Source organism: Oncorhynchus kisutch, linkage group LG14 (genome assembly GCF_002021735.2).
Source record: "Oncorhynchus kisutch isolate 150728-3 linkage group LG14, Okis_V2, whole genome shotgun sequence".
Lineage (NCBI taxonomy): Eukaryota > Metazoa > Chordata > Actinopteri > Salmoniformes > Salmonidae > Oncorhynchus > Oncorhynchus kisutch.
Genome location: NC_034187.2, coordinates 49,034,658 through 49,059,731, shown reverse-complemented (window position 1 = coordinate 49,059,731; position 25,074 = coordinate 49,034,658). Strand labels below are relative to the sequence as shown.

The window sequence follows — 25,074 nt, the reverse complement described above, 5'->3', positions numbered from 1 at the left end:
AAACGAACGACTACAATGTCACTCAGAAAAACAAATAAGGGCTGTAGAGGTTGTAAAAAATAGTCCTTAAAAAATGAATAGTTCGTGAACTGCATATCATGACTAGCCATATTTAATGACCGTTCTCCTAGCAGCAGGATTATATGGTGGCAGCACTTTAACTGAGACAGGTAAAAAAAAAAAAAAAAAAGTATCTCTAGTCTACTATTCTCAACATTCCAGCGTCAATATTGTAGTTGTTCATTATGGGTCATAAATTACTTATTGCCTTTTATTGTTGGCACAATAAAAGTGGATAAATTCAATATATTTTGAATGAGTTATCCACATTTTTAAATACGGGCTTTTCTTTTGAAGGTTTAACATGACAATTCCAACGTGACGTCATCGTTTGTGCTGCTGGCAGAATACTCGTAATAATTACTAGTCAGGGTCTGTGAGCGAAACAGAAACTGTCAGTAGAAGAGAGGATGCGTGTTGGTAAGTTTGTACTAGTCTGTAAAATACACTATGCTTTGCATGTTTGATAACTGTACATTCACACTTATCTCGTAAACACAAATCGCACGTTAAATGTCGGGTGTCCGTTTGAAGTCGCTTGCTTGTTCTCTGTTGTTCGTCAGTCACAATTTCTGCCATAGATAACTTTAGCTGCAGCTGTAGCTGCTAGCATTTTGGCTGCTAAATTCTATGTGGCTTTTGAAAGTACTAATTTTAACTATGGATTTACTGCCATTGTCAACATTGATACAGTAAAACAAAAAAGTGTAGGTGGACTAATGTAGAGGCCAGTGGTTACCGCTGGGAAAGCTGATGTCGTGCATATGAGTGTCGTGTTCTTGTGAAACCCGATATTTTGGGAGTGAAGTTAGTGGACTGGGTTAGTTGCTATACCGCAAATGTCTGGTGACGTCATCAATCAGATGGTTAGGTTCAAAGGGCTGTTGTTGTTTTGAGAGCTGGGCCTTAAGTAACTAGATGACAGTGACTTTAATAAAAACTGAAAGGAATTTAAAAAGGCTTTAATGGAAATTGAACAGAGCCCGGTTTCCCAAAAGCATCCCAAGGCTTCATTCATCGTTAGAAACTTAGTAGGAGCATCATTAGATACCCGAGCCGTTTCCCATTACTGAAATTGCTCCTGAAAACGCTTGATATTTTAAATGGAATTTTAACCTGGGGAAATCTGGGCTTGTTTTCATCATGGGGGGTAAGTGGGACGAAATCTGTAAAGAAATGTAGACCTTCTTTGTGGCATGTTGAGAAGGCTCTGTGTGATACTGATCGCACGACACGTTTGTGCGTGTAAATATGGTTGTCCTTGTTCGATAGAGCCATTGGACGTCTTTCAGCGGATTCATTGCTAAATATTAGTGATACCCAATATTTTCCTTGACCAAAAAAACGATACTGATACATTTTTTTTGTGTGCCTTTTTTAAGAATTCTAGTACAGTTAAATATTTCACACACACACGGACGCAGCTGTCAAAGGCACTGCATCTCCGTGCAAGCGGGATCACTACAGTCCCTGGTTCGAATCCAGGCTGTATCACATCCGGCCATAGGGCGGCGCACAATTGGCCCAGCGTCATCCGGGTTTGGCCGGGGTAGGCTGTCATTGTAAATAAGAATTGGTTCTTTAACTGACTTGCCTAGTTAAATAAAGGTTACACACACACACCACACTGACCAAAAGGTTTGTTGGCATTTACGTATGTCCCGTATACCAGTAAAACATAATCAAGACTTATTTCTTTCACTTACTTGATGTGTTGTTTTGTTGTTCAGTCGTTTCATTATCAACCAGGATTTCATCATACATGTCAAGCAGTGAAGTTTCAGCTTTGTTTGTCCGTGGCCTCTCTTCCTCGGTGCCCACTGTCACTGTGTCCGTTTCCATCTTGTCCAGCTGTGTATGTAACATTTCACCTAAACCCTCTTTCTTGTCTGCATCGAGGTAGCAGTCCTTGTAAATAGCATCGAGCATGGTGGCGACACAGTATACAGTGCCTTGCGAAAGTATTCGGCCCCCTTGAACTTTGCGACCTTTTGCCACATTTCAGGCTTCAAACATAAAGATATAAAACTGTATTTTTTTGTGAAGAATCAACAACAAGTGGGACACAATCATGAAGTGGAACGACATTTATTGGATATTTCAAACTTTTTTAACAAATCAAAAACTGAAATTGGGTGTGCAAAATTATTCAGCCCCCTTAAGTTAATACTTTGTAGCGCCACCTTTTGCTACGATTACAGCTGTAAGTCGCTTGGGGTATGTCTCTATCAGTTTTGCACATCGAGAGACTGACATTTTTTCCCATTCCTCCTTGCAAAACAGCTCGAGCTCAGTGAGGTTGGATGGAGAGCATTTGTGAACAGCAGTTTTCAGTTCTTTCCACAGATTCTCGATTGGATTCAGGTCTGGACTTTGACTTGGCCATTCTAACACCTGGATATGTTTATTTTTGAACCATTCCATTGTAGATTTTGCTTTATGTTTTGGATCATTGTCTTGTTGGAAGACAAATCTCCGTCCCAGTCTCAGGTCTTTTGCAGACTCCATCAGGTTTTCTTCCAGAATGGTCCTGTATTTGGCTCCATCCATCTTCCCATCAATTTGAACCATCTTCCCTGTCCCTGCTGAAGAAAAGCAGGCCCAAACATGATGCTGCCACCACCATGTTTGACAGTGGGGATGGTGTGTTCAGGGTGATGAGAGCTGTGTTGCTTTTACACCAAACATAACGTTTTGCATTGTTGCCAAAAAGTTCAATTTTGGTTTCATCTGACCTTCTTCCACATGTTTGGTGTGTCTCCCAGGTGGCTTGTGGCAAACTTTAAACAACACTTTTTATGGATATCTTTAAGAAATGACTTTCTTCTTGCCACTCTTCCATAAAGGCCAGATTTGTGCAATATACGACTGATTGTTGTCCTATGGACAGAGTCTGCCACCTCAGCTGTAGATCTCTGCAGTTCATCCAGAGTGATCATGGGCCTCTTGGCTGCATCTCTGATCAGTCTTCTCCTTGTATGAGCTGAAAGTTTAGAGGGACGGCCAGGTCTTGGTAGATTTGCAGTGGTCTGATACTCCTTCCATTTCAATATTATCGCTTGCACAATGCTCCTTGGGATGTTTAAAGCTTGGGAAATCTTTTTGTATCCAAATCCGGCTTTAAACTTCTTCACAACAGTATCTCGGACCTGCCTGGTGTGTTCCTTGTTCTTCATGATGCTCTCTGCGCTTTTAACGGATCTCTGAGACTATCACAGTGCAGGTGCATTTATACGGAGATTTGATTACACACAGGTGGATTGTATTTATCATCATTATAGTCATTTAGGTCAACATTGGATCATTCAGAGATCCTCACTGAACTTCTGGAGAGAGTTTGCTGCACTGAAAGTAAAGGGGCTGAATAATTTTGCACGCCCAATTTTTCAGTTTTTGATTTGTTAAAAAAGTTTGAAATATCCAATAAATGTCGTTCCACTTTATGATTGTGTCCCACTTGTTGTTGATTCTTCACAAAAAAATACAGTTTTATATCTTTATGTTTGAAGCCTGAAATGTGGCAAAAGGTCGCAAAGTTCAAGGGGGCCGAATACTTTCGCAAGGCACTGTACGTCACTTTATACACCGAATAACTGGGGCCAAGATGTTTACCTGTTTCTGTGACCGTGACTACAAATACAAAGGAGCCCATTTCTTTGCATAGCAGGCAAAGGATATGAAGATGCTTCAAATGAAAACTGAGATGACTGTATTAAAAGATAAATACAGGTTACATAGACCATATATAAAATGAACTCAGCAAAAAAAGAAACATCCCTTTTTCAGGACCCTGTCTTTCAAAGATAATTCGTAAACATCCAAATAACTAAACCAATCTTCATTGTGAAGGGTTTAAACACTGTTTCCCATGCTTGTTCAAAGAAACATAAACAATTAATGAACATGCACCTGTGGACTGGTCGTTAAGACACTAACAGCTTCCAGATGGTAAGCAATTATGGTCACAGTTATGACAACTTAGGACACTAAAGAGGCCTTTCTACCTATTCTGAAAAAACCCAAAAGAAAGATGCCCAGGGTCCCTGCTCATCTGCGTGAACGTGCCTTAGGCATGCTGCAAGGAGGCATGAGGACTGCAGATGTGGCCAGGGCAATAAATTGCAATGTCCGTACTGTGAGACCCATAAGACGGCGCTACAGGGAGACAGGACGGACAGCTGATGGTTCTTGCAGTGGCAGACCACGTGTAACAACACCTGCACAGGATCGGTACATCCGAACATCACACCTGGGGGACAGGTACAGGATGGTAACAACTGCTCGAGTTATACCAGGAACGCATAATCCCTCCATCAGTGCTGAGACTATCCGCAATAGGCTCAGAGAGGCTTGAGAGAGACTTGACTGAGGGCTTGTAGGCCTGTTGTCTGGTGAGGACTTGCCTTACATCACCGGCAACAACGTCGCCTATGGGCACAAACCCACCATCGCTGAACCAGACAGGACTGGCAAAAAGTGCTCTTCACTGACGAGTCGCGGTTTTGTCTCACCAGGGGTGATGGTTGGATTTGTGTTTATCATCAAAGGTATGACCGTTACACAGAGGCCTGTACTATGGAGCGGGATCGATTTGGAGGTGGAGGGTCCGTCATGGTCTGGGGCAGTGTGTCACAGCATCATCGGACTGAGCTTGTTGACATTGCAGGCAATCTCAAAGCTGTGCATACAGGAAGACATCCTCCTCCCTCGTGGTACCCTTCCTGCAAGCTCATCCTGTCACGACCCTCCAGCATGACAATGCCATCAGCCATACTGCTTGTTCTGTGTGTGATTTCCTGCAAGGAAGGAATGTCAGTGTTCTGCTATGGCCAGTGAAGAGCCTAGATCTCAATCCCATTGAGCACGTGTGGGACCTGTTGGATCGGAGGGTGAGGACTCGGGCCACCCCCCCCCCCCCCCCCCCCAGAAATGTCTGGGAACTTGCAGGTTCCTTGGTGGATGAGTGGGGTAACATCTCACAGCAAAAACGGGCAAATCTGGTGCAGTCCATGAGGAGGAGATGCACTGCAGTACTTAATGCAGCTGGTGGCCACACCAGATACTGACTGTTACTTTTGATTTTGACCCCCCCCCCCCCTACCCCTTTGTTCAGGGACACATTATTCAATTTCTGTTAGTTACATGTCTGTGGAACTTATTCAGTTTACGTCTGTTGTTGAATCTTATTATGTTCGTACAGATATTTACACATGTTTGTTGAAAATAAACACAGTTGAGTATGAGGGGATGATTTAGTTTTACATAGTTTTAGTTTACATAAAACAAATCAGTTGGAGTCGGAAGTTTACATATACTTAGATTGGAGTCATTAACTTGTTTTTCAACCACTCAACAAATTTCTTGTTAACAAACTATAGTTTTGGCAAGTCGGTTAGCGCATCTACTTTGTGCAGGACACAAGTAATTTTTCCATCAATTGTTTACTTACAGATTATTTCACTTATTCACTGTATCACAATTCCAGTGGGTCAGAAGTTTACATACAGCAAGAGGACTGTGCCTTTAAACAGCTAGGAAAATTCCAGAAAATTATGTCATGGCTTTAGAAGCTTCTGATAGGCTAATTGACATAATTTGAGTCAATTGGAGGTGTACCTGTGAATGTATTTCAAGGCCTCCCTTCAAACTCAGTGCCTCTTTGCTTGACATCATGTGAAAATCAAAAGAAATCAGCCAAGACCTCAGAATAAAAATTGTAGACCTCCACGAGTCTAGTTCATCCTTGGGAGCAATTTCCAAACACCTGAAGGTACCACGTTCATCTGTATAAACAGTAGTACGCAAGTATAAACACCATGGGACAACGCAGCCGCCATACCGCTCAGGAAGGTGACGCGTTCTGTCTCCTGGAGATGAACGTACTTTGGTGCAAATAGTGCAAATCAATCCCAGAACAACAGCAAAGGACCCTGTGAAGATGCTGGAGGAAACGGGGACAAAAGTATCTATAGCCACAGTAAAACAAGTCCTATATCGACATAACCTGAAAGGCCACTCAACAAGGAAGAAGCCACTGCTCCAAAACCGCGATTAAAAAAAGCCAGACTTTGGTTTGCACACTGGGACAAAGATGGTACTTTTTGGAGAAATGTCCTCTGGTCTGATGAAACAAAAATAGAACTGTTTGTCCATAATCACCGTTGTTATGTTTGGAGGAAAAAGAGGGAGGCTTGCCGAATAACAACATCCCAACCGTGAAGCACGTGGGTGGCAGCAGCATGTTGTGGGTGTGCTTTGCTGCAGGAAGGACTGGTGCCCTTTACAAAATAGATAGCGTCATGAGGTAAGAAAATTATGTGGATATATTGAAGAAACATCTCAAGACATCAGTCAGGAAGTTAAAGCTTGGTCGCAAATGGGTCTCCCAAATGGACAAGCATACTTCCAAAGTTGTTGCAAAATCGCTTAAGGACCACAAAGTCGAGGTATTGGAGTGGCCATCACAAAGCCTCACCTCAATCCTATAGAAAATGTGTGGGCAGAACTGGAAAAAGTGTGTGCGAGCAAGGAGGCCTACAAACCTGAAAGTTACACCAGCTCTGTCAGGTGGAATGGGCCAAAATTCACCCAACTTATTGTGGGAAGCTTGTGGAAGGCTACCTGAAACATTTTACACAAGTTAAACAATTTAAAGGCAATGCTACCAAATACTAATTGAGTGTATGTAAACTTTTGACCCACTGGGAATGTGATGAAAGAAATAAAAGCTGAAATAAATCATTCTCTTTCCTATTATTCTGACATTTCACATTCTTAAAATAAAGTGGTGATCCTAACTGACCTAAGACGGGGAACTTTTACAAGGATTAAATGTCAGGAATTGTGAAACTGAGTTTAAATATTTGGCTAAGGTTTATGTAAACTTCTGACTTCAACTTCAACTTTTTTTTAATACATTTTGGCAAAGTTTCTAAAAACCTGTTTTTGCTTTGTCATTATAGGTTATTGTGTTTAGATTGGTTATGAGGGGGGGAAAAATAATTTAATCCATTGTAGAATAAGGCTGTAATGTAACAAAATGTGGGAAAAGTGAAGTGGTCTAAATTCTTTCAAATGTACTGTATTGCCATGTTAGTTATCTAACTAGCTAATTGTTTCAATGCATCTTTTAAGTGTGAAATTACAAGACATTTATTTACCTAAGGGTTAGCTAGCTAGGTTAGTTAGTCCCACTGGGCTAGCTGGCTAATGTTAGCTACTGAGTCATTTTTGTCCAAAATGGAAAAGTTAGACACCAAAACAAAGAAAAGTAAAGCTTTTTTACACTAGCAAAAAACACTGTTTCCTCTCAGCATTGCTAGCTATCTATCAAACATGTAAGCTTCTAGCTGGGATATAAAAAATGATGTACTGTTACTCCAAAACCGTTTGACCAACAGAGAAGCAACATTTACGCCTCCCTCTAAACCCCACCTACATGGAATTAATGTGCCAAAACTTTACAAATGCAAAAAAGGGCAGCGAAAAGCAAAGAGCAGAGTAACTTATTTTAACCATAGATAAGTGGTGTAAAAAGTACCTAAGTTACTCTGCTCTTTGCTTTTCGCTGCCCTTTTTTGCATTTGTAAAATACTTGAGTAAAAGTAAAGATGCCTTAATAGAAAATTACTCAAGTAAAATTGAGTCACCCAGTAAAATACTACTTGAGTGAAAGTCAGTGTTTGGTTTTAAATATACTTAAGTATTAAAAGTCAAAGTATAAATCATTTAAAATTCTTTATATTAAGGTAACCAGATGGCATCATTTTATTTTTTTCCTTAGGAATATAGTAAAGTAAAGTTGTAAAAAATATAAATAATCCCCCAAACTATTTAAGTAGTAGTTTCAAGTATTTTCTTTTACTTAAGTACTTTACACCACTGCCAAAGAGGGAACCGTTTAATCACAATTGTGTTATGATTGCACAGCTGTCAGTCAAGCTAAGGACATAAATGAGAATTTATCAGTCAAATCTATGCAGCCAAGGTTGGTTAGATCTGTTGATTCATGATTCTTAGTACTCTTGTCTTGACTAGGCTTATACCTTTAGGATTTATGACAAGATTGTGTTCATTTTGATAAATGCTGTCAACAGGCTATGTAATCTCATTCATTTGCAAAGTTAGATAAAGTCTGTTTGTAGGAAGAGTCGGGATAGTTGCATGTTTTAATCTTTGACCTTTGGCACACACAACCAAACCATCATTAAAAGATAAGTATTTTTTTACAACCACATCTTTTTTTTTTGTAGATAGGGTCCAGACTAGAGGTTGACTGATATCGATTTATTGGAGGACCAAAAAAAAGCAGATACCAATTTTAATCTTATTTATTATTATTAATATTATTATTATTATTATTATTTTTGTTGTAATAATGACAATTACAACAATACTGAATTAACACTTATTTTAACTTAATATAATACATCAATAAAATCAATTTAGCCTCAAGTAGATAATGAAACATGTTCAATTTGGTTTAAATAATGCAAAAACAAAGTGTTGGAGGAGAAAGTAAAAGTGCAATAAGTGCCATGTAAGAAAGCTAACGTTTAAGTTCCTTGCTCAGAACATGAAAAGATTTGAAAGCTGGTGGTTCCTTTTAACATGAGTCTTCAATATTCCCAGGTAAGAACTTTTGGTTGTAGTTATTATAGGAATTATAGGACTATTTCTCTCTCTACGATTTGTATTTCATATACCGTTTGACTATTGGATGTTCTTATAGGCACTTTAGTATTGCCAGTGTAACATTATAGCTTCCGTCTCTCTCCTCGCTCCTACCTGGGCTCGAACCAGGAACACATCGACAACAGCCACCCTCGAAGCAGCGTTACCCATGCAGAGCAAGGTGAACAACTACTCCAAGTCTCAGAGCGAGTGACGTTTTAAACACTATTAGCGCGCACCCCGTTAACTAGCTTGCCATTTCACATCGGTTACACCAGCCTAATCTCAGGAGTTGATAGGCTTGAAGTCATGAACAGCGCAATGTTTGAAGCACAGTGAAAAGCTGCTGACAGAACGCACGAAAGTGCTGTTTGAATGAATGCTTACGAGCCTGCTGGTGCCTACCATCGCTCAGTCAGACTGCTCTATCAAATCATAGACTTAATTATAACATAATAACACACAGAAATATGAGCCTTAGTTTCCGGATTCGACCATATTAATGACCTATCATCTCGAAATTCTTTCATTGAAATAGGGAACCGTTAAGTATTTTTTTCCTAACGGGTGGCATCCTTAAGTCTAAATATTCCTGTTACATTGCACAACCTTCAATGTTATGTCATAATTACGTAAAATTCTGTCAAATTAGTTCGCAACGAGCCAGGCGGCCCAAACTGTTGCATATACCCTGACTCTGCATGCAATGAACGCAAGAGAAGTGACACAATTTCACCTGGTTAATATTGCCTGCCAACCTGGATTTCTTTCAGCTAAATATGCAAGTTTAAAAATATATACTTCGGTGTATTGATTTTAAGAAAGGCATTGATGTTTATGGTTAGGTACACGTTGGAGCAATGACAATTCTTTTTCGCGAATGTGCACCGCATCGATTATATGCAACGCAGGACATGCTATATAAACAAGTAATATCATCAACAATGTGTAGTTAACTAGTGATTATGATTGATTGTTTTTTATAAGAAGTTTAATGATAGCTAGCAACTTACCTTGGCTTCTTACTGCATTCGCGTAACAGGCAGGCTCCTCGTGAGGCAGGTGGTTAGAGCGTTGGAAGTTAAAAGTAAGGTTGCAAGATTGAATCCCTGAGCTGACAAGGTAAATAATATGTCGTTCTGCCCCTGAACAAGGCAGTTTACCCACCGTTCCTAGGCCGTCATTGAAAATAATAATGTGTTCTTAACTGACTTGCCTAGTTAAATAAAGGTGTAAAAAAAAACTGCCAAATCGGTGTCCAAAAATACAGATTTCCGGTTGTTATGAAAACGTGAAATCAGCCCTAATTAATCGGCCATTCCAATTAATCGGTCGATCTCTAGTCCAGACACTTGTTTTGCAATTTCACTTGTTTTTGAGAAACTTAGCCCAACCCCAAGTGAAATTGCAAAACAACATTAACCCTCATTCTGCACGATGAGGATGGTTGAGGTAAGTTTCTCAAATTGCAAAACAAGTGTTTCGACCCTAACAATACATTTACATTTGATTTATTTTTGGTTGTGAAAAAGCAAACTTCTGCTTTAATGACGGGGTTTGGTTGTGTGTGCCAAAGATTAAAGCATGCAACTATCCCAAGACTCTTCCTACACACAGACTTTTTCTAACTGCAATATAATGAGATTACAAAGCCTGTTGCCAGCATTTATCAAAATGAACACAATCTTGTCATAAATCCTAAAGGTATAGGCCTAGTCAAGACAAGAGTACTAAGAATCATGAATCAACAGATCTAACCAACCTTGGACTGATACATTCTCTTATGTCCTTCGCTTGATTGACAGCTGTGCAAATTCTTTGATACCCTACTTTTATTTCAGCACAGTTCTTATGGAATTACATTTGTGCCTTTTTTATATCAAGCAACCCTTTTGAATTAGAGAACAACATTTTTATTATGGCAAATAAAAATGATGATATTGAAAGCCAAACATTAACTCGTGTTTTGAGTGCAAAATAAATAATATTGCAAGGAAATATATATTGCATTTTTAATGGCAAGAACAAATTAATTGTAAATAAATGCGAATAATTTTTTCCAGTGAAACATTTTAAATCATAACACGATTGCAATGAAACTGTTCCCTCTTTGGCAGTGGTGTAAAGTACTTAAGTAAAAAAAATACTTGAAAGTACTACTTAAATAGTTTTGGGGGGTATCTGTACTTTACTATTTATATTTTTGACAGCTTTTACTTTACTGTATTCCTAAAATTTATGTAATTTTTACTCCATACATTTTCCCTGACACCCAAAATTACTAATTACATTTTGAATGCTTAGCAGGACAAGAAAATGGTCTAAAGTACATCCCTGTTCATCCCTACAGCCTCTGATCTGATGGAGTCACTAAACACATGCTTCGTTTGTAAATGATGTCGGAGGGTGCCCCTGGTTATCCCTAAATAAAAGGTGGAAAAAAAGAAATTGATGCCATCTGGTTTGCTTAATATATATTTTTTTTTTAATGATTTATACTTTGAATACTTAAGTATTTTTACTCGTAGTATTTTACTAGGTGATTTACTTTTACTTGATTCATTTTATATTTGTTTACATGATTCCATATGTGTTATTTCATAGTTTTGATGTCTTCACTATTATTCTAAAATTTAGAAAATGGTTCAAATAAAGAAAAACCCTGGAATGAGTAGGTGTCCAATCTTTTGACTGGTACTGTGTATGTTTTTGGGGGGGTTGTATAAAAGCAAAATTCTCCTTTTCAATCTCCTGCATCCTGCATTTAATCTGTCAAAGCTAATATAATGTGGTTATCCAGAAATAAAAGATTTGGTTTATATGTATCTTCTCTCTCTAGTTTTCAGGTATGGCCTGGAGAGCTGTGTTCACAGCCTTGGAGGCAGTGTGTGAGGAAAACATCACAGCTCTGTCTGGGCCTACCGACTTGCTGTGCGGTAACGCTTCTGGACGCTTGTTGACCTGCATGAGAAAGATTCAGGACCATGGCCGTGCACTCGAACCTGTGGTTGCTGGTTTTACTGCAGTCTACCACCACTTTGACTTTGACGCAGATACCCCTGGGAATGGGTATCGCACACTGGTAAAGGTAAGCTAGAATAACATAACTTTTCTACTAACCTCACTGCTCAGAATGTCAGTAGTCTAGAAGAAGTATCACGCAGTGTGATTGTCAAGAGACTGAGACAATCACACAGTCAAAAGACTGCACAAGCTAGCAACAGAGGGACAATCTTGGATTATTAATATAATGCAAAACTAGAAATATATTCATTTTATTCGCAATACCAGCTGACAACAAAGCATCCCATCTCATCTCTCAGGTGCTGCAGTCTTGCCTTTTGCACATCATCCACAAGGGCCGCTACATTGCATCTAACTGCCACAGGGCCTTCTTTAGGGCCAACCACAATGCTTCAGAGATGGAAGCCTACTCCAGTGCCCTGTGTCAGCTGCGGGCCCTCCTTTACCTTGCTCAGCGTCTGCTCCACGACAACGGTCATGGGCAACTGTACTCCCTGCAGGATGGAGAGCTGAGCAGGAGGTTTGTGAGGGAGTACACCTCCATGCACAAGGCCTGCTTCTATGGCCGCTGCCTGGGCTTTCAGGTCAGTCATCACCACTTGTTGACTTTGTGGGAGGAGTGGCACATTGATTTCAATATAATGTTGATAAGATATAATTTAGCAATTGGTCATTGTGAATGCTAAGCTTTTCATGACTTGGGAATATACGGAGGGTGGATATACTGTAGCCTCGGCGAGAACCAGGCTTCCCTGACGACGCTTTTGGAGGTATGGCTACGTGAGACCAATGATACTGAAATCCAAATTTTCCCTCCGTCTCCCCAGTTCTCGCCTACCCTTCGTCCATTCCTGCAGACAGTTGTCATAAGCATGGTCTCATTCGGAGAGAGCTACGGAAAACAACAGTCTGGGTTAGGTCAGTCTCTGTAAATGTCTGAATTCTTTGGGCTGTAAGAACGTGTAAAAACGATATATATTAATTTAATGGAGTACAGGCTTAACTGAATAAACAACACAGACTGAATGCAATGACATTTTATTAAGTAGTTTGAGGAATGGTCTCGTCTCTGAGGGAAGGTCCTCGGAGCCAGATGATGTGATGGTAAGGTAGTCCTATGCACGACTGCTGGCATCAAACCCCTTTTTCTATATTACAGTAAGTAAGAGAACGTGGCTACGTTTGTCACATAAATGCAACCCAAGATTTACGCCTATTGGCTGAGAGAGAGAAAGGTGATAATTGCAAAAGTGAGCCCAGCCTATAGGTTAAACAGCAAGCGTGAGGCATATGCATTATTGTGCCGTGCTTATAAGCTACAAGGTAAATGGGTGAATGACCTTCCACACATGGCAAATAGGAAAGAGGAGAAGAAACAAGATGCTAATCTGATGATGATATGTTTGTATTAATTCCCACTATGCCCGTAGAATAGGAAACAAAAGTGAATTTATGTTATGGATGAAGTTAAACATTCAGACCAGCTTTCCTGATTTGAACTTTCATAATAGTACTTGCCGCAATAAACCTGAGTGACTATCTACCTCTTAGGGCCTCATGTAAGATTTGTGGTTATCCTTTGACATTTTAAAAGTTAATTGCATAGTATGCACTGCCCTACAGACTTTGCATACACTCTCAATTTCCCTAAGGCATGGCAGCTTTCTCCTTCCTTACCTCTGCGAAGTATGTCATTGATCCAGAGCTGAGGGGAGCAGAGTTTGAGCGGATCACCCAGAATCTGGACATGAAGTTCTGGAAGTCTTTCTGGAACCTCACAGAATCAGAGCTTCTATCGGTGAGGGCAGAAGGGAGTCGACTAGTAATATGATATTGTATGCAAATAAAGATGTCTTGAATCTCGCAGTCTCTCTTAGGTCTCTGTTTCCCTTACTTACTCACTCTGTTCTTGCTCTTCCAAACCTTCTGTTGGTTTGATTGCTTTTAAGACCCTTTCTCCCACAGGGCTTGGCAAGTGTAGCCTCTAACCTAGTGCAGCTGAACCTCACCCTGACCATACCTCCTGAACCACTGCGCCTCCCCCTGGCCTCAGACCCCCGTCTCTTTGCCCCTGTGTCCCCTCCGGTGGCCCACTGGGGCCCTGGACCTGTTAACATGCGGCTCATCTCCTATGAACTTCGAGAAGGGCAGGTGAGCTCTCAGCTGTAACCTCGGTGTTTACTATGTGATGTTTTTATCAAAGTTCTGTACAGTTTAATCATGTTAGTGTAAAAAGGGTTACGTTATGACGCAAACATCTAGTTCTCTCTCTTCCTTCAGGACAGTGACGAGCTGCTGGCTTTCTCTCGTACAGAAGCTACCCCCATCTCTGTGTCTTTGGTACCGTTTGGTGCTCAGAAGCACCCTCCCTCCCCCTGGTTGCTGATCCACTTCCATGGAGGAGGCTTCGTGGCCCAGACCTCGAAATCCCATGAGGTATGGTAGGCCAGGCATTGTGATGTGATGCCTGCAATTACTTAAGCTAATCAGTCACCTTAGTCTCTCAGTAATCAAGTTTAAGTGGGGCTCAGCACTTGCCATGAAGTCTACTTTCCTCTCTTTTAACAGTTATGTTTAATTTTCCTGTCAATTCTCCATTTTCTCATCACTCCATTTGTCCTCCATCCTCCTTTTATTTCCCAGAACTATCTGAAGAGCTGGTCCAAGGATCTAAATGTCCCCATTCTGTCTGTGGACTACTCCCTTGCCCCTGAGGCCCCATTTCCCAGAGCCCTGGAGGAGTGCTTCTATGCCTACTGTTGGGCCCTCAAGAACTGCCATCTTCTGGGTCTGTGTTGTTACTAATGTGTTAGTAATTATTGCAGAATTATAACAACCTCCTGTATCAGACCAGCTGGTACTGATTGCTCTGTCCCTCTGCCCCAGGCTCCACGGCTGAGCGTGTGTGTCTGGCTGGGGACAGTGCTGGGGGGAACCTCTGCATCACAGTGTCTATGAGGGCCATAGCCTGTGGTGTGCGTGTCCCAGATGGTATAATGGCTGCCTATCCAGCTACCCTGCTCACCATTGACGCCTCGCCCTCCCGTCTGCTCACCCTCATTGACCCACTACTGCCATTAGGAGTGCTCTCCAAGTGCCTCAATGCCTACGCAGGTAAGGAAGGAAGGAAGGAAGTGAAATGGATGAGGGTATTAGTCAAAGCTTATGGAAATGAGTTAGAGGGGCAAAGAGTGTCTCAGCATTAATAGTGATGCTTTTGTGTGTAGGTATTATATAACTGTATTGTTTTGCCCCCCCATCTTACCTCATCTTCCTCTTTTCCTTTCTCTCCAGGTGTAGACTCTCAGGCAGTACAGCCCACAGAGGGGACCAGCACATTGAGTGCTCTAGGTAGAGACACAGCCTTGCTGATCAGTGACCTCACACACGGGGCATCCAATTGGATTCAGTCATTCCTTCCTGCAGAGGTCCTAGGGTCACTGTCATCGTCACACCAGAAGTCCCTCGATAACGAGGCCCACTACAGATCAACGTCACCCAGTTCCTCCTCATCCAACTCCTCCTCAGGTCCTAGGGATTACCCAGAAGGTTTTGAGCCCCTGCGCTCTGAGCGCCTTGCTGTGATCCAGACGCCTAGCTGTCCCATTGTCAAGAACCCGTTTGTGTCACCACTTCTATCCCCTGATGACCTACTGAGAGGACTACCGCCTGTACACTTGGTGGTGAGAGGGGGGAGGATGTGAAGGGGTGGTTGTGGTGGAGTCTATGCATTTGGAAAAATTGGTGTGGAGGATGGAACAGCCAAGAAAGTAAGAGTAGCAGACCTGCCAACATGTACACATTTTGTGTACCATGCACGCAATTTGAGGTCAAAGTACGCTGGTATGAAAAACTAGCCTAAAATACGCAGAAATAGGCTTCTAGTTGGAACATTGTGGTTTCAACCGTCTGAAGTTGGAGCTGAGCCAATGAGAGAGAATCTTTAGCTCTTCGCTCCAGCCTACCCCCCCATAGTCGTAGTACTGTTTTCCTCCCTCGAGCTGGATGGCAGCTCTCCACGTCATCCTTTGATGACACTGATGTGTGAGGGAAAAGGATAAGAAAATGGAGAACAAACTGTTTGTCAAATACATTTTCCAAAATGTTATGTGTTAGTTAAGCACACAACCACTTATTTCGTAGTTATCTCCTTGACGAATGCAGTCGGCTACTGCGTTTAGTGAACTAGAATTAAGCCAGAACACTTTCTTGCCCACACATGCTTAGATCTCCAATGGTAGTAGGCGCGAGCACATTGACAGGCAAGGAAACGTGCGGTGTTGCAGTAGTTCAGTGCGCATAACTGCATGAATGTAAACAGACATGGCAGAGAGAGCTGTTCCGCTAATACCCTCCTTTACAGAAACTGTTATAGATTAGTAGGCCTATGGTAGTTAATCAGTTCTTGATCCTACTTCTTGATATGTCAACAAACAGTAGGCTGCTAATAATAGTCAGTTCACCAATGACAAGGCACATTGAATGAATGCTAGCCTAGTAGTCAGACCTAACTTGATGGATTAGGTCAGAGATGGAGATCTGAAACAAGTTCCTATAGGCCTAGTTCACTTGTTTCAAATTCCAAATAGCCTACAGTAAGCTAGACTACTACATTGGATCCAGTAATTGAATTATTCAGCATTTTCTCCCCAAACAAAATTTGAAAAGTCAGTTTACATTTTCATGAGACCATTCACATCAAGACTAGAGGTCGACCGATTATGATTTTTCAACGCCAATACCGATACGGATTATTGGAGGACCAAAAAAGCCGCTACCGATTCAATCGGGCCGATTTTATAATAAAAAATATTTAAAAAACAATGTATTTGTAATAATGACAATTACAACAATACTGAATTAACACTTATTTTAACTTAATATAATACATCAATAAAATCAATTTAGCCTCAAGTAGATAATGAAACATGTTCAATTTGGTTTAAATAATGCAAAAACAAAGTGTTGGAGAAGAACGTAAAAGTGCAATATGTGCTAACGTTTCAATTCCTTGCTCAGAACATGAGAGAATTCAAATTAACCACCAGCTTTCATATGAGTCTTCAATATTCCCATGTAAGACATTTTAGGTTTTAGTTATTATAGTACTATTTCCCTCTATACCATTTGTATTTCATTAACCTTTGACTATTGGATGTTCTTATAGGCACTTTAGTATTGCCAGTGTAACAGTATAGCTTCCGTCCCTCTCCTCGCTCCTCCCTGGGCTCAAACCACCAACACAACGACAACACCCACTACATCGAAGCAGCATTACCCATGCAGAGCAAGGGAAACAACCACCCCAAGGCTCAGAGCGAGTGAAGTTTGAAACGCTATTAGCGCGCACTAACTAGCCAGCCATTTCACTTTGGTCACACCAGCCTCATCTCGGGAGTTGATAGGCTTGAAGTCATAAACAGCGCAATGCATGACGCACAACGAAGAGCTGCGGGCAAAACGCACGAAAGTGCTGTTTGAATGAATGTTTATGGGCTTGCTTCTGCCTACCACTGCTCAGTCAGATACTTAGATACTTGTATGCTTGTATGCTCAGTCAGATTATATACAACACAGAACACGCTAGATAATATCTAGTAATATCATCAACCATGTGTAGTTAAACTAGTGATTATGATTGATTGTTTTTTATAAGATAAGTTTATTGCTAGCTAGCAACTTACCTTGGCTTACTGCATTTGCGTAACAGGCAGTCTCCTTGTGGAGTGCAACGAGAGAGAGATAGAGAGGCAGGTCGTTATTGCGTTGGACTAGTTAACTGTAAGGTTGCAAGACTAGTTCCCCCGAGCTGACAAGGTGAAAATCTGTCTTTCTGCCCCTGAACGAGGCAGTTAACCCACCGTTCCTAGGCCGTCATTGAAAATAAGAATGTGTTCTTAACTGACTTGCCTAGTTAAATAAAGATTAAATAAAGGTGTAAAAAAAAAAAATTATAATAATAATAAATAAAGGTGTAAAAAAAACGGCAAATCGGCACCCAAAAATACCGATTTCCGATTGTTATGAAGACTTGAAATCGGCTCTAATCAAGGCACCTATTTATTCGAATAATCATTACCCCCTAAATGATTAGTGTCATTGAGACCATCTACATTTTTATTTAGGATCAAACACAAGACTTCAGTGTTGGCTTACTTGGCTACATTGTTTGATATCATTTAAGGTTTCAGGAAATGGCAGTTACAGGTAAAAAAAAAAAAAAAAGAAAGCTAAATGCCACCTACAATCAACACCACCTTATCAGAAAATCAGAGGAAGAGCCCTGGGCAATGTTCCCTCTAAGCTGCGCACAATAAACTTTCCCCGTTAGTTTGCACTATCAACGTTTCCCTCTACTGTGGGAATTATGATCAAATCAGCATAATATTAGTCCCGTTCAATGTAACATACCGAGAAAAAAAATCTAACTATGCAAGATTTACCAGTAGTCTGATTTTGTTTTAGGCAGAGCGCATCGGAGGAGGACTCCATTGCAATGACAGGCACGAGTGGTCAAGAGTAGATGTGTGTGCGCACATTTGTTCATATTCTTTGCTAGTTAGTGAGTTATCAGCCCAATTATAGCAAATGTCTGGTCAACAATTGGGCAGTGATTGCTTCCTACAAGAGCACAAAACGTGTAGGCCTACATTAGAGCTTTTTAAAGGGGCAGTGTTGTATTTTGAGACTGGTTTGATTAAGCTAAGAAGCCAATAGGCAGAGGGTAGCATACATTTCTGACTGATTCTCTGTAATAATAATGGTATGGGGATGAAAATAATCATTTTGTGTCAAACAACATAATACAACTGCATTGTCAGTCACCTCCTTGTCTGAAGGACAAGTGGCTAAAGGGGTTATATCAAGCCCTGCATAATGTTTTTAGAAGTCTACATTGAACTGTGGTGTTGGCTGCTACTGTAGGCAGTATCATAGTATAGCTATTTTGTTAGCTATTTCCATGTTAAAATGTTATGGGATGTTTTTTAATGGTAGGCCATTAAAACTATAACTTAAAGCTGGTGTTCACAGTAAACAGTGTGCGCACTTAACGTGTGCTGGAAGTTGCACAGATTTTTCACAACGTTTAAGTTTGCACTCGGCAGACCTGAAATTTACTCAGTGATGAAAACAATTAGGGAACATTGGCCCTGGGGTGTATTTATTTTGCCGCTCTGTTGCAAAACATTTCTGAAACTGAACAAAATGGGGAGAGACTTATCAGAATTTGTCCAATAGAAACTCTAATTTCTATTGTTTGGACTAATGATTACATCCCTGATTGTACCTTTAAATGTATTTTTTGTTAGCTACTGAAGAGCATCCAATTACCAAGTACCCATAAGAGTCTATAGCCTACCATTACTACTGAGGGAGTCTTCTGCCAACAGCATTATTATGCCAAATTTGCATTTGTCTATGATTTGAGCAGTGTGGGTGTCGCACGCGTGCTGTCGTGGGGGCCGGTTCTACTGAAGTAGTACTCGTAAAGATCTGCAGTGGGTCTATTTCGACCTTGTTCACTTGTCTCTCTAATACTCCACGATTGTTGGTCTTTCCACTTTAAGGGCCAATCGGGAGTTCAAACAATAACAAAGCGAACACCCCGCCACTTGTTTTGGTAAAAATAGCTGAGGAATGGGGCTTGAGAAATATACGTATAACCACCTAGCTATAGATGCAAAGACTGACCATCTTGAGATCAAAATGATAGTTGTAACTATGTTTTGAAGCTATACAGAGTTTGTTTACAAGCATTGGCATAAAACAAGCTTGTATTATTGGTTCAGAGGGGTATACTACAAAAAACACATATCAAAGTTTATTTTTCTTAATTAACCAAAAAAATCAATAGTTATTTGTGGTTGTTTATCCAAGTTAACTGGCTAACTCATTGGTCCTGATTTGTAGCATACCCCTCTGATGTGGTATGATAGTTGAACTAAGCAGTTATAGGTTATAGTCTTTAAGAATTAATGGCCATAAAGTACCACAGTATGAGTCATAATACCCATAAAACCTAGCGATAAAATAGTAAAATGGTCCCAATCATTTTTCACATTTTAGAAACACTTAAAATAAAGGCTGTGTTTCATGTAGGCTTACTCTGGCGTGATGTTTTGATAACCCCCCCCAAATGAAATGCTAATTAGCTGCTAATGTGACTATCATAAAGAACTACAATTTTTTTTTATTTTTTATATATATATATATAAGTCGGTTAGGAACAAATTCTTATTGACAATGACAGCCTAACCCGGACAACGCTTGGCCAATTGTGCGCCGCCCTATGGGACTCCCAATCACAGCCGGTTGTGATACAGCTTGGAATCGAACCAGGGTCTGTAGTGACGCCTCTAGCACTGAGATGCAGTGCCTTAGACGGCTGCGCCACTCGGGAGCCCCAGATGCTGATCTGGATGACACTGCCAAATCGAGGCAGAGGTAAGAATGTCTGGAATAACTATGTTAGCTAAATTGTAGTACAATAAGTTGGCTACATTTCTTTAAATGGACAATTCTGTGAACTGTCTTGTGCAAATTTTAAATTGACACAATACCTGTTAGCGAAGGTGTCAGCTAGAGATGATGTGCAGGGATTTGTAGTTTTGCATGATGTATACTTTGATGCTAATTAGCACTTTTGAATCTAAGATTAAATAGAGGCAATTATATAAAAGTCACCTTGTCCGAGAGAGATTTACATGGTTATCAAAACGTTACACCAGGGTAAGTCTACATGAAACACATACGTTATTTTCAGTGATTCTAAAATCCCCAATGGGAAAAATGAATAGTGGAAAAATGATTGGAACCATTTCCCTGTTTGACCGCTAGATTTTAGGAGTATTATGACACTTCCACGGCAGGACTCTATACACCCCTTTCTGTGTTTGCAAACATTGCTGCAGGAGGACAATGCACGCCATATTGGTTACATAACACGGGGGAGTTCTCATTAACCGCCAGCAAAACAAGCCTCCGTTTACATGTTGCTTATGAGTGCTTTTCACTCTACTTTTGGATAATCATTTGGATTTTAAGGATGTATGAATGTCCTGCTTAATATACTAGTTGTCATCTTTGCAAATCAACTCACTGCATTATACTTAAACACTTTTGGCTAGAGCTCTTATGTCAATGAGCGTTGGCATTCTATCTATCAATTGCTGCATCCAAAATAAGTATTTAGTAAAGATCACAACCAAATATAATCTTAGCGACTGTTCAAGCAATGATCAAAACAACATTGTAAGCGTACCCCAAAAAGTGTTTTTGTTTAGAAGTAATAACAGAAATGCAACTATGTTGAATGGGTACAGATGGCGATTGTGGTCAATCTGCCTCCTAAAATGGCTTGTGCATTCCGTGCCTGACGTCAGTGTGTCGTGTACTGAAAAGGGGCCTACATATTAATTAAACAGTCCAAAAATGGAGGAAGAATCTCCAGATTGGCCCTGTAATTCTTACTCCCCTGTCTGTCCCCACAGGCCTCTGCACTGGATGCCTTGTTGGATGACTCTGTGATGTTCGCCAAGAAACTGCGGGATATGGGCCAACCAGTGACCCTGAGAGTGGTGGAGGACCTCCCACATGGCTTCCTCAGCCTATTGGGGCTCGCTAAGGAGACACAGGTGGCCTCAGACATCTGCGTAGCGCGAATCAGAGAGGTCTTCCAGCAGCAAACCCCGCCTCCCTGTACTAACAAGCAACCAAAGTTGGAAAGGACCAATCATGGCCCATCAAATTGAGTGGCTGACCAGCTGTCTAATAAAATGGAGGGGAAAGTGTAGTTGTTAGAGTTTGTAGGGAACTGAGGAGTCATGCATTTACAGTTTATAAAATGGTGAAGAGGGGGGGGAATAAACTATGGATGGAAGAAAAAGGGAGGACAGGCCCCTTGAGGGGCTTTCCAGATTATTTTACTCAATGGTAGTCTGGGGGGGAAGGCAGTCCTCTAGTCGACTGACAGCACAATACGATCATCCAAAGCACACTGGGGGAAAAGTATGAAATGTAGTGTCCTTTTTAACATTGCAGAAACACAGGGTATGTGAATAAAACCAATGACCAGCGTTGAAAGAAATGCCTTTCCTGGTTGCTATTCTGTCCTTATGCTTTAACCAACCCCTTTGTGATTGATTTGGCTAAAGCAGAAACAAAATGGCAACCGGCTGCTTAGAAATAGAAGTAATAATCTCTGAATAGACAGATTTGTGTAATCAGAAGTAGTGCCTTTAACTCCAAAACTGTACTGTACAAACAAATCCCTTTATTTTACCTTGCCTGTATCATCGGGTTGAACAACTAATAGGACCTAATGCATGGATACAGTGCCTTCAAAGTATTTAGACCCCTTGACTTTTTCAACATTTTATTAGGTTTCCCTACAGAAAATGTTCCATAAAGGTTTTTAGAAATGTTACCTAATTTATTTATTTTTAAATTATCTAATTTACTTAAGTATTCAGACCTTTTACTGAGTACTTTGTTGAAGCACATTTGGCAGCTATTACAGCCTTGAGTCTTTTGGGGAATTACACTATAAGCTTGGCACACCTGTATTTGGGGAATTTATCCCTTTTGTTCTCTGTATATCCTCTCAAGCTCTGTTAGGTTGGATGGGGAGCATTGCTGCACAGCTATTTTCAGGTCTCTCCAGAGATGTTCAATAGGGTTCAAGTCCGGGCTCTGGCTGGGCCACTCAATGATGTTCAGAGGCTTGTCCCAAAGCCACTTGTTCGTTGTCTTGGCTGTGTGCTTAGGGTCGTTGTCCTGTTGGAAGGTGAACTTTCGCCCTCAGTCTGAGGTCCTGAGTGCTCTGGAGCAGGTTTTCATCAAGGATCTCTCTGTAATTTGCTCCGTTCATCTTTGCCTCGATCGTAACTAGTCGCCCAGTCCCTGCCACTGGAAAACATCCCCACAGCATGAAGCTGCCACCACCATGCCTCACCGTAGGGATGGTGCCAGGTTTCCTCCAGAACGTGATGCTTGGCATTCAGGCCAAATAGTTCAATCTCGGTTTCATCAGACCGGAGAATCTTGTTTCTCATCATCTGAGAGTCTTTAGGTGCCTTTTGGCAAACTCCAAGCAGGCTGTAATGTGCCTTTTACTAAGGAGTGGCTTCTGTTTGGCCACTGTACCATAAAGGCCTGATTTGGTGGAATGCTGCAGAGATGGTTGTCCTTCTGGAAGGTTCTCCCATCTCCACAGAGGGGCTCTAGAGCTCTCTGTGACCATCGGATTCTTGGTCACCTCCCTGATAAGGCCCTTCTCCCCAGATTGCTTAGTTTTGCTGGGCGGCCAGCTCTAGGAAGAGTCTTGGTGGTTCCAAACTTCTTCCATCTAAGAATGATGGAGGCTACTGTGTTCTTGGGGACCTTCAATTCTGCAGAAATGTTTTGGTACCCTTCCCCAGATCTGTGCCTGGACACAATCATGTCTCGGAGCTCTACGTACCATGGCTCATGGCTTGGTTTTTGCTCTGACATGCACTGTCATCTGTGTGACCTTATGTATACAGGTGTGTGCCTTTCCAAATCTTGTCGTTTCAATTGTATTTACCCCAAGTGGACTCCAAGTTGTAGAAACATCTTGATGTGTTCTGACTTTTAAATATGAAATATTCTTATTCATGTCACTGAGGGAGAGGTGAATGTAGAGCGTTTACATTCTGTCAGAATATATTGTTAGACATCAGGGATCCTATGGAAGGACAAGGTCCACAGTCTGGTACAAGTCAACAGGACAGCTGTGAGGTGGGGAGGAGTGAGGAATTTGGACAGAGGTCAGATGAAGTGAGGAAGAACAGATATCACAAAAGTTATGTCTTGCAAGGGCCTCCTGAGTGGCGCAGTGGTCTAAGGCAGGATCTCTAGCTGTGGCACTACAGATCTGTGGCACTACAGATCCTAGTTCGAGTCCAGGCTCTGTCGCAGCCGGCCGAGACTAGGAGACCCATGAAGCGGTGCACAATTGTCCCAGCGCCGTCCGGGTTTGGGGAGGTTTTTGCCGGCAGGGATGTTCCTGTCCCATTACGCACTAGCGACTCCTGTGGCGGGCCAGGCGCAATGAACGCTGACACAATCGCCAGGTGTACGGTGTTTCCTCTGACACATTGGTGCGGCTGGCTTCTGGGTTAAGCGGGCGTTGTGTCAAGAAGCAGTGCAGCTTGGCTGGGTTGTGTTTCGGGGGACGCACGGCTCTCGACCTTCGTCTCTGCCGAGTCCATACAGGAGTTGCAGCGATGGGACAGGACTGTAACTATGTTAATAGGATTTATATGTTTATATGAATTCATATGGTTCCACCCTGAAACGGTTCCACCCTGAAACCATATGATTGTATGAAATTGATTAGAATCATGAGATTATTCTAATGATGTGAGGTTTTAGTCTGTAGAATTATATATCCGTGAGTGTAGTTTTTTGTCAGAATTAGGGTATAACAATATCTGTACAATATGTCTATTATAGTATCTTAAAAACAGACTGTCTGAGCAAGATTCGGTGCAGACCTTGGCTGGGGGCCACAGTGTACTTCCCAGGGTCTCCCTATCTTGAGGGAGGAGTGATTCTCATGGACTCCCCTAATCATTGTCGGCTGGGTAGCAGGACAGTGGGTGCGTAGGATACCTAATGTTTGTGTGTGAAAGAAGCCAGTATAAAATGAATGGTTTTGTACAACAGACCAGCGCTCTCATGAATAAACCTTTTTGACTATTTTAGCTGGGCCTCCGTCTCTTTCATTTCAACCCGTACCTTACAAATTCTGGGTTGCAGACTGAGTAATATAATTGAATTGGGTTATGAACCTTGAGAACATAATTCTCGTAACAAACTACCAATTGGATACCACAAAATTGGGGAGGAAAGGGGGGGGAAATAAATCAACCGGTGTGTTGGCTGTTCATAGATGTAAGGAGGAGACACCAACATAGAAGGAAGGGTTAAATACTTGTGCTTGTGTGAATATGTCTTGGTCTTATGCAGCTGTGTGACCCAGTTGGTGAATAAACTTGGTTTGAGCTTTACTAATCGTCCGTGAGTTTGTATTCTTTATTTAGAACCTAACAATTGGCGCTGCGAACTTCAGAGTCCGAATCAGTGAAACAGGAGCCTGCACCAGAAATAAGGTAGTTCCTACACCTGTTACCAGTCATTATTTAGTACTTACCAATCTCAAGAATGATCAATGGAAACAGGATGCACCTGAGCTCAATTTCAAGTCTTGTAGCAAAGGGTCTGAATACTTATGTAAATAAGGTATTTCTGTTATGTATAAATTAGAAAAATTTCTAAAAACCTGTTTTCACT

At 41.3% G+C, this 25,074-nt stretch overlaps 1 protein-coding gene across 1 annotated transcript; it reads left to right on the top strand.

Moving 5' to 3' along the window:
• The first annotated feature begins 375 nt into the window (after positions 1–375).
• Positions 376–24,485, top strand: lipea (lipase, hormone-sensitive a). Its single transcript, XM_020500717.2, has 11 exons — positions 376–480; positions 11,573–11,821; positions 12,057–12,341; positions 12,585–12,675; positions 13,410–13,555; positions 13,723–13,908; positions 14,038–14,193; positions 14,401–14,545; positions 14,644–14,871; positions 15,052–15,440; positions 21,249–24,485. The coding sequence occupies exons 2-11, from the start codon at positions 11,582–11,584 to the stop codon at positions 21,507–21,509; spliced, it is 2,127 nt and encodes a 708-aa protein (XP_020356306.1). The 5' UTR covers positions 376–480; positions 11,573–11,581; the 3' UTR covers positions 21,510–24,485.
• The last annotated feature ends 589 nt before the right edge of the window (positions 24,486–25,074 follow it).

What these genes read in the sequence shown, in the direction of transcription:
- lipea (XM_020500717.2), top strand. Translation starts at nt 11,582, where the DNA reads ATGGCCTGGAGAGCTGTGTTCACAGCCTTGGAGGCAGTGTGTGAGGAA. An exon ending in AAAACAACAGTCTGGGTTAG is followed by an intron (nt 12,676 to 13,409) that starts GTCAGTCTCTGT and finishes AATTTCCCTAAG; the next exon opens with GCATGGCAGCTTTCTCCTTC. An exon ending in ATGAACTTCGAGAAGGGCAG is followed by an intron (nt 13,909 to 14,037) that starts GTGAGCTCTCAG and finishes CTCTTCCTTCAG; the next exon opens with GACAGTGACGAGCTGCTGGC.